General features: G+C 46.0%; 1 protein-coding gene across 1 annotated transcript; it reads left to right on the plus strand.

Annotated features, from left to right (window-relative positions):
• Positions 1-5,860: 5,860 nt before the first annotated feature.
• Positions 5,861-10,000, plus strand: LOC124702930 (probable galacturonosyltransferase 6). Its single transcript, XM_047235108.1, has 7 exons — positions 5,861-6,020; positions 6,191-6,231; positions 6,345-6,392; positions 6,903-7,138; positions 7,285-7,642; positions 8,051-8,569; positions 9,466-10,000. Exons 1-7 carry the CDS (start codon positions 5,876-5,878, stop codon positions 9,739-9,741), a joined length of 1,623 nt encoding a protein of 540 aa, XP_047091064.1. The 5' UTR covers positions 5,861-5,875; the 3' UTR covers positions 9,742-10,000.
• The last annotated feature ends 216 nt before the right edge of the window (positions 10,001-10,216 follow it).

Below are 10,216 nucleotides of genomic sequence, written 5' to 3' on the forward strand. Positions count from 1 at the left end.
CTACGTTATCCTACAATATCAACATTGCAATTTTCCTCACCACTCACCATATCATTACCTCGTGTCTTGCTACACGTTGGTGAAGTGGAAGAAGATGATAACTCATCATGACCGGAGGTGGAAGCAACTTGGAGCTCTTCATGATGTGAAGGGGAAGAGAGCTCCTCGGAGTCACCACCGACCAATCGAGAAGTGGATCCACCAAACATTTCCTTAAGCTTGATCCACATCTCATGAGACGATTTTCGCTTTATATATATCAAAAACCTACGAAAATCGGGCCTCAAGGAGAATAAAAGCTCATTAGATACTAGAGCTTCAAGATGTAAGTTTTTCTCATCCTCTAAAGATAGATTTTGAGGATCCATCGGAGGAGAAAAACCTACATCTAGAAATTGCTCAATGTTTGGACACAAGGTCCGAAGATTGCAAAGCAAGCAATTTCGCCACAAATGATAATTTGTGCCAACAAAGATAATTGTGTCATTGTGCACTATACTAGCCGACATCTTTACTCTCAAGGCGGTGAAGCCTAAAACACGGAGAGACCTTGCTCTGATACCAATTGAAAGATCGAGATGTCGCCTAGAGGGGGGGGTGAATAGGCAATTAAAAACTCTTGCGGATTTGTCTTGTAAGAATGCGGAATTAAACTATCGTTTAGTTTACAAGCACAAACCCTAAATATGGTAAGCTCAACTAAGTGTAACAATAGCAACTAGAGCTAAGCAAGATAGGCACAAGATATATGTAGCACAAGTGATAGCAAGATATATGTACTTCAAGCACGATGGCTATCACAAGGAAAGAGAGCTCGGGTATAGAAATAACCGAGGCACGCGGAGACGAGGATGTATTCCCGTGTTCCCTTGCTTTGCAACAAGGTACGTCACGTTTGGAGGAGTGGAGGTCCCACGAAGGATTCCCCGCGTCACGAAGGCTCACCCTATTCTCCGAACCACACCCATGAAGGATAATGGCCCTTTCCTTATGGTTAGCTTTTCCTCCGCTCCGGAGATGACAAGCTCCACAACCACTTCACAAGCTCCACGAAGGAGAAGCCCGGGCCCCTTCACAATCTTCCACGAAGAGATCACCGGGACACCAACCAAGCCAACTAGGAGGTCACCCTCCAAGAGTAACAAGCTCACGGTCTCTCACTCGAACAAATCGTGGTGGAGAGCTCAACACTATGCAATGATGCAAAGCAAGAACACCGGAGGTGTTCAAGTCCTTCACACTCAAATCCCACCAAAGCAACGAATGCTAGGATGAGATTGGAGAGGAAGAACAAGGGGAAAGTCAACCAAAGACTCCAAGATCTAGATCCCAAGAGATTCCCTCACTTAGAGAAGAAACGGTTTGGTGGAAGTGTAGATCTAGATCTCCTCTCTCAAATCCTCAAGAATGAGCAAGAATGGTTGGAGGAATCAAAGGGGAGAGCAAGTTCTTCAAAATGGAACAATGGAGGTGAGAGAATGGGAAGAACTACCCTAGCTCAAGGTGGAAGAAGGCTATTTATAGTTAGGAGGAAGAAATAACCGTTGGGGAGAAAAAGACAGAGAAAAAGCAAGAAAAACGGGCAGAAAAGATGGCCCAGCCGGTTACCAGGCCGGCTGACCGGAGCCTGGGCTGGGGAGGCCGGTGGCCCGTCCGGTCCGACCGGCCCAGCAACCGGGCGGGCCAAACAGCGCACAGGCGGCGGATTGCTTCAGGCCGCGCGGGGGAGAGGCAGGCCGCGTGGGCCTTCGGCGGCCGAGGCGGCCCAGTGCGGATCCCGGTCGGGCCGGGGAGAGCTCCGGGCTGGCCGGTCGTGGACTCGGCCCAAGGCCGGTCACAGAGCCGGTTGGCGCCCGGTCCGGTTGGCGACCGGTGCGGACCGGGTGGGCCGGCGAGCGGCCCGGCTGACCGGTCGCCCGACCCGGCTGCCCCTCCTCCTCTTTTTCTTTTTCCTTTTATATTTTCTCTTTTTCCTTTTTCTTTAATAACTATTGCTCCCGAACTCCGATTGACATGAAACTAATTTCGTTTGGAAGATAACGAAAAATGCTATCCTATAAAAAGTGCAAACTCAAGAATCTGTAGAAGGGAATTTTATCATTAATATAAAAGGTAGAACATTATATCATGAATAACCGGTAAAATTACCCAACCTCGAAAATGCCATAGAAGATGCATGCGAACTCCGTTTTCGATGAACTTGGGCATGTTGTAAAGCTAGCAACAAGCTCAAGAACCTCACATAGAGAAACACCAAAAAGCAATAAGGATATGCAAAGTATGCAAAGGATTGAGCTCTCTAAGACGATGTGATCAAGTTACTCAACCGAAAGCCCCTCTTAATAGTGCGGCTATCTATCCTATAATCCGGTCTCCCAACATCCACCTTGAGACCGGTAAAAGGAAAACCTAGCAAGGCCATACCTTTGCCTTGCGCATCCCGCTTGATCTTGATGGTAACTCTTCAAGCCTCACTCAAGCCGGAATGCCTTACTTGACCAATGTTGCATCGTGAAGACTCACAAATGCTCCCCCATACACTATGATGGGAAAGCTCCATTGATGCACATCTTCACAAGTCCATTATCACCAAATGGATGGCAAACTTCAAGCATGTGATTCACTTGAGATGCTCATCTTGAACTTGCCCAACTCAACCTTGTATCTTCTCATACTCACATAAGATAGAGCATGGCTAATATTGAGTTCCACATAAGAACTCCATCTTCGTTTCTTCTTCTTGATCATATCACATATATATCTTCATACCGATGATCTTGATGCCAATACACAAGGTATACCTTTATCTTCATGGCATCCATACTTGAATCCAACACATGGAGTACAAGTAGTACCTATGGAATATTCCTTCATATAAACTCAATGAAAACATTAGTCCATAGGGGTTGTCATTAATTACCAAAACCACACATAGGGGCAATGTACCCTTACACCATTGTACTCCAATATCTCGCGGGCTTGATAGAAGGCAGCTGCGGAAGATCCAGAATTGTCCTGTCCATCATAGGATTCACGTGACAGCGTTCCAACACTGTTTGGAGGCGATACAGCTTGGCGAACCTGTCGAGGTTGTCCCGTACGACGCGGAAGCTTTCAACAAGTATCTCCATTGGTTCCAGCAAAGCACGCGTATCGAGTTAATGAACCAGGCGTATGATGAAAAAATGTTGGACGAGCCCATCGCGTTCTATTGCTTCGAGCAGGGAGATCGACTTCTATTGCTTCCTCCCTGAACTTTGTGGTAATGTATTCTCTTATTAGCTAGTACATCATCTATACTGGCATGTGCTCGCTTAAATTGTGTATAATATGTTTGTCACAGCGGTCCGAGATCCAAAAAACAGTTGACGAGTGTGAGGTTGTTTGGGATCAGAGTCATAGAGATGAAAAGCCTATTAGAGCGATGCTGTATTTCATTAAGGTATGGTCACCAACTTTGAATGTAAGCTATTGCGTTTGGCGACTTTCTAACCATGAGTTCCATGACGCAGCGCACTGCACAGAAGTTGCGGCGGTTAGGCAACTTGCTAGGTTGTCGCGAGGGCGAAATTGCTACATCCTCTTCCGAAGACGAACGTCACGGTTCGGAGGTATGGATTCTTTTGTTGCCGTCAACCATGTACTTAGTAATTTCAACTTTTTCTGACCATGTGTTCATGTTTGTGTAGATTCCTGACGACACCATTCTGAGTCAAGCCAGGGAGTAAGCCACACGGTCTACGTACATGTTGAATCCTAGGGGGAAGACTCCGAACCGTTACACTCCGGAAGACTACGCGAACCGAGGGAAGAAGGTTGTCGTTGAGTCCGACGAGGAGCCGCCGCGGAGGTCAGCTTTGAGGAGGATGAGGAACGATGAGCCGTCCTCCTCAGAGGAAGAGGTGGAGGAAGAAGCGCCACCACCGCCGCCACAGAGGAAGCAACCCGCGAGGAGGGGACGTCGATCTTAGATGAATTTGCCTATGTTGTGTGAACTCTATCATATATGAACTCTACCTATGTCATTTGGGACCATGTCGTCATTTCTATATGTTGTTTGTATTCTACCTAAAAATATATGAATATGTGTACTATGATGTGTGCTATGAATCTAAAAACTGCTGTATGAAATTGCTATGATATGAATCTGTCACTTTGCAACCATGCCAAGGCAATTCTGTGAATTTTATACACAAGTTAAGGTGTAGCGCCGATGTCATGGGCGCCACACTTCACTGTGTGGCGCCGATGCCATGAACGCCACACAATACAACATTTTGGCTGGAAACCTACTGTAAGCAAGTTCGCCAGGGACTTAGCCGTTTCGGCGAGGTTGCTTCTGTGAAGTGTGGTGCGCATGGCAAGGGCGCCACAGAAGCAGCCTCGCCGAAACAGCTAAGGACCAGAAAATTTTGGCCCTGGATAGTTTGAGCTTCGGCTGATTCTATATTTTGAATGTGTGGCGCTCTTACGAGCGGCCACACATCCTGCCATGTCGGCTGGTCAACAGCGCGCAGCGTCACCCACACCACCTTGCTGTGTGGCGCCGATGGAAGGGCACCACACAAAAGGGTAGTTCAGTGAAATAATTTGGCGAGAAGGTTAGTCTGTATTTGTTATTTTTGTCAAAATCACCGTTTCTGGCTTCCTGCTGTCTCTATTCAAATCTAGGACACGGTATGCATACATGTGACTCTTGGCTACTTGAGAAGCAGAGCAAACACCTCTGCACTTTACCTCACCAGACACAGAGATACGACGGCCCGGGCGCCCACATGATTAATTAATTAATTTGTACTTGGACGTTCGAGGCTTAATTAATGGATCTGCTCTTGATACCCAACGAAAGGGACAGAAATGGTGGAGAAAAGCAGTGCCTGAATCCAAGTGAAGTGGCTTCCACGTGACGAACCTAATCAGTGATGTTTTCAGCTTCTTCTTGATAGAACTGCACGTGAGATGCTGAGGTCAGAGGGTGCACTATACACGTGTATGCTCGAGAAAATCCGATGCTCTCTTCCGGTCATCCCGATTATCCCCGTAAGAAAAAAATTGAGATGTTTCTGGTGTGTTTAAGCTGAAAACTGAAGTTACTAATTCGCATATATATTTTGCGTGCCAGCCAGGACAATCGACTAATGCGCCGCAAATCTGTCATGGACCGCAGTGACACCAGATTTAGTGATATCTCTCGCTTAAAATTCGGTACAAACTATAAAGTAGTACTACTGTACTAGTAGTAAAATCACACAGCCCAGTGTGAAACCCTACCCGGTGTAGCGGCACAAACACGCAGGGCAGGACAAGCATGATCGCTCCCACGAGGAAATGTATCAGATCTCCAGAAAGAAACCATCATTCGTAGACGAGCCATAGTCATAGTATTTTTTTGATCAAAGAGCCATAGTCATAGTAAACCTAATGTAAATCTAAAAAGGAAAAAAAAGGATAACAAAAGAAGGAAAAAAGAGGATCCACCGAAGCGCGTACTGACAACAGTCCCTGCCATGAAAGCCACGCGGCGCAGGCGCCCTCATCGACCCGACCCCTCTTCGCACACACCGCTCGGCCCACCATCCCCACTGACAGTGGGCCAGTGCTCATGTCCGTCCATCCGGCCCATCGTGTCAGCGACACGGGCCCCATCTTATTCTCGTCCCCTCCTCCACCCCTCCCTCTACAGTTCTACCACTGCCTGCGAGTGCCAGGAGCAGGGCGGCGCCACTCGCCGCGGTAGCCGTAGCAGCCCAACTCGAGAGGAGAGCCAAAAAAAAGTTCTCTAGCGCGTGGGTCGGCGGCTGGAGGCGTGGCGGCGCCCGGGCGGTCTCGCCGCGGAGATCCGGTTCCCCCCTCGCGCGCGCCGCGGGAGCCGGCGATGAGGGCGGCCTGCGGCGGCGGCGGCGGCGCCGGGAGGAAGGAGGTCACCGCGCCGTGGATGTGGCTCCTGCTGATCGCCACCGCCTGCGGCTTCGTCTTCCTCCTGCTCAACCTCCCCGACCACCGCTCCCGCTCCGGCCCCGGTCAGCCTCCCGCTCCGCTCCGCTCAACCCAATCCCTCGTTCGTGCTTGTGGTCTGCGATTGGCCGATTGCTGCTGGGTGAATCGGACGTGGCGTGGCTGCTTCCGCTCCTGGCGGCGACGGCTTTGTCTGCGGGTTTGTTGGGGTTAATTTGGTTGGGTGTGTGTGCAGGTGGGGAGCAAACGGGAGGGGCCCACTTGTCGGCCAAGGATGTGAGCGACCCCGATCATCATAATATACATGCATCCAATTCCTATCCATTTCAAGCTCGTTTCGTTTCGTCCTATTCTTCCCTACTTGTTAACTTGGTTTTCGGTTTCTGCAGAAGCTGCAGATTGGAGACGTCACCAAACTCAACGTCCTGCCCGACGAGGTAACTTCAGTTTTACCATGCACATATATATGCTTGCCTGCCTGCGTTTGCTGCATTTCTGCATGTAGCGCTCTGTAATTGGTTTTTCTTAGAAAGACTCTTCTGACTGTTGCTTGGCCATGTATTTCCATCTAGTTTTGTCGGATGTGCCGTGTTTGTAGATCACGATAGTTACAGTGTGCCAGTGTAGACTTTCCGTGCTCTGTCAAACGGAATCATCTAAAGATGTGGCTTGTTGCTGAAGTAGGAAACGACTACGCTTTTGTCAGGGCAAAGTAAAGTAAAATAAAGTAAAGTGATGATTTGGCTTGTTGTTGTTCAAGTGTTTGTTTAAGGTTTCCGCATTCTGTGATCAAGATTTTCAGTCCCCCGTGGGAGATTATTCAGCATTTTCTACTTGCATGTTTCTGAAATAGTTAATATTGTTTCCTTGAATGGGGGTTAGAGTTGAGGCTCGTTGATTCAGTAAATGCACCTATGAGAAACTGATATTAGTTACCTTTTCTGCAGATAGAAGGGCAAGCTGATGAAATAGCTGCGGAGGAAGATGAAAGAATATCCACATCACCCCCGAGCACCAAAGAGAAGATATGGATGATGCAAGACCAGCTAATTATGGCCAGGGCCTATTTACAGTTTGCTTCTTCACATGGCAGCGCACATTTGATCCGCGAGTTGAAAATGCGGATGAAAGAGATCGAAAGGGCTATAAGTCACTCTAGTGGTGCTTCCCGATTATCTGGGAGGTAAGCTGTACAACATCAGGAACCTGCACATAGGATTAACTTTGCAGTAGTTTGTGCACATCGGATTTTTTTTTATAACTGATAGCTATGCTCTTGTTCTCGCTGATGAGTATACTGTTGTGACTGAGATCAAAACCATCCTGCAGTGTGTTGCAGAAAATGAAAGCGATGGAATTGGCCTTATCCAAAGCGCAGAGAGCCTACCCACATTGCTCTCACATGTCATCAAAGCTACGTGCAATGATATATAACAGTGAAGAATTGGTCAGAGCTCATCAAAGTGAATCTTCATTCCTTGAGCAGGTGGCCGTGAGGACTTTACCTAAAGGACATCACTGCCTAGCAATGCGACTTACCTCGGAATATTTTTCTTTGGATCCGAAGGAACGCCAGTTTCCAAAAAGATTCAGCATGCTGATGGATGATTTCCATCATTATGCCATATTCTCGGACAATGTACTAGCAAGTGCAGTGGTTATCAACTCCACAATAGCTGCATCAAAGGTGTGGCCTTAGATCCATGGAGCATTTATATGTTACATTCTTGCTAGGAATTGCGATGCTTATTTCGTGCGTTGCTCCTTGTGCGTATAGAATTCAGTTTTTGGGTAACTGTTGCAGTGGACAGTAATGTACTTCTTTTCCCCTTCCTATGTCCACTTCGTTAGGTTCATATGCTATTCTATGTGCACTTGTGCAGTTATCTGTTTTGTTAAACTTGCCACTGGTCACGTGTTTATGTACACTTTTTCTTTGATGGTTTCATTTATTTCTGGGGTACTATGAGCATGTGCACATGAGGAACATGTGTCTTAAGGACTGCATTGTGAATGCTTTGGTGGAACATATTCGGTGCAATTTATGGCATTTTATTCTTGTATTAACTTCCTTTCGATTTGACTTACCTTGCAGGATCCAAAAAGGATAATGTTTCATATTGTAACTGATTCGTTGAGTTTTCCTGCAATGACAATGTGGTTTCTGACAAACCCACCAAGCCCCGCAACAATTCATATTAAAAGCCTGGATGAGTTGAAATGGCTCCCTGCTGATTTCAGTTCCAGATTTAAGCAGAAGGGCATTCGAGATCCAAGATACACTTCTGCACTTAACCACTTACGCTTTTACTTGCCTGAAGTATTCCCTTCTCTGAGCAAAGTTCTACTCTTGGACCATGATGTTGTAGTCCAAAAAGACTTGAGCAGATTGTGGGGGCTAGATATGAAGGGTAAAGTAAATGGTGCTATGGAGACGTGCAGCTCTGGCAAGGGTTACCATCAATTGGACGACCTTGTTAATTTTTCTGATCCAAGTATCATCAACAAATTTGATGCAAAAGCTTGCACATTTGCATTTGGGATGAACATTTTTGACCTTAAGGAATGGCGCAGTAAGGGTTTAAGTGCAACTTATGATAAATGGTTTCAGGCGGTAAGTGTGCATTTTTATATCATATCAGCGTTGCCTGTTAGAAAAGATATGGCAACCTGTCTTAACTACATTCCATGCATGCACATTTGGTTCAAGCTAATATATGCATTAGCGTGAGCTGTCCAATTTGGAACAACTATGAATTGTGCAATTTACTAGGCCCTTCTTAAAGTCAGTTTCTTGGATAAGTTTGGCAAACTATATTTTATTTTTCGCCACAATTGAAATCGAAGTGCAACATTAGGCAACACTATGGCAGATTGGCAGCCACTAGCGAAACTGAGTTGTTTCCTTTCTTCCAAAACTGACGGGCTTCAAGGAGTATCTGTAAGTTGTTGGTTCCAGGAGTTCTGGTCTCTTGATTGATAGGGCCAGAAACTTCAATTTAATAGGGGAGCAACAACTTTAGTGGCCAAGCCTAGCTAAATACCTTTTAAGCTTGTACCATCCTACTTTGCTGACTAGGTCAAAATGAAGCATTTGTTGCCTGTTTGATCTGAAATTTGCTGTAATATTGAATTCGATTTTCAAATACCTGATAGGTGCTGCTTACCCAAATACAAGGTGCTTCCCAGAAAACAACCTTACTAAGTGGTTTTATTCTATGTTGGTAGACAAGCACTTACTGTTTTCACTTCATTTGGTTTACCCCCTGTAGAAAAGATTTAGTTGGTACAATAACAGTTTTAGAGGAAGATGGTTCTTACAAAAACTATTTCTATTATGGCCCTTTATCATGTACTCCCTCCGATCCATAAGAAGTTTCGTGGTTTTAGTTTAAATTTGACTAAAAAATGAACTAAAACCACGACACTTATTACGGATCGGAGGGAGTAGTATTTTTGTTTCGCTGTTGTTTCTGAACACATTGTTTCTATTGATTTACTGATTTGTAGGGCAAGAGGCGGAGACTATGGAAGGCAGGAAGCTTGCCAGTGGGCCAGCTTGTCTTCTACAACCAAACAGTGCCTCTTGACCACCGGTGGCATGTTCTTGGGCTTGGGCGGAATAGCAACACACGAAGAGATGAAATCGAGAGTGCAGCTGTCATCCACTACAGCGGGAACCTTAAACCCTGGCTGGAGATCTCCATCCCCAAGTACAGAGACTACTGGAACAGATACCTTAACTACGACAACACGTACTTGCAGCAGTGCAACATCCACAGGTAGATAGCAACAGAAGGCGGGGGGATTTTACACACTGGCTCGTCCATACACAGTTTTTGCTATAGTGCTACAAGAGTACTAGTATGTAGCAAGCTGATCTTATTCATTCTTTTGTAGATTTACTACTAGATACACTTTTCTGTAGTTAGATTTACGTGTCTTAGCCACTTATCGAAATTCTGTGCAAAAGTAAGAAAAACTAATGACATGTTTAAATAAAAAGGCTGGGACTACAGTATAACAATACTGAAGTTTTGAACGATGGACTGTCTGATATTGCTATTGTCCAATTATCCTTCGGCCAGCTCCCCAGGTTGAAATTTGTTGCGTATCCTTCTAGCAAAGTGTGAGGTTGGTGTAATGGTAGACTTAGTATTTGTTTAGCACACTGTGAATGGAGTTTTGCCTGTTAGGAAGCGTGACGTCAGGCTGATACTGGGAAGTTAGAACTGCAGTTGATGAAACCTTACAATCATTA

Source organism: Lolium rigidum, chromosome 3 (genome assembly GCF_022539505.1).
Source record: "Lolium rigidum isolate FL_2022 chromosome 3, APGP_CSIRO_Lrig_0.1, whole genome shotgun sequence".
NCBI lineage: Eukaryota > Viridiplantae > Streptophyta > Magnoliopsida > Poales > Poaceae > Lolium > Lolium rigidum.

Excerpts from the sequence above, each read along its gene's own strand:
- LOC124702930 (XM_047235108.1), top strand. The coding sequence starts at position 5,876 with ATGAGGGCGGCCTGCGGCGGCGGCGGCGGCGCCGGGAGGAAGGAGGTC. Across the intron at positions 6,393-6,902 it reads TCAACGTCCTGCCCGACGAG|ATAGAAGGGCAAGCTGATGA; the intron begins GTAACTTCAGTT and ends CCTTTTCTGCAG. Across the intron at positions 7,643-8,050 it reads CCACAATAGCTGCATCAAAG|GATCCAAAAAGGATAATGTT; the intron begins GTGTGGCCTTAG and ends CTTACCTTGCAG.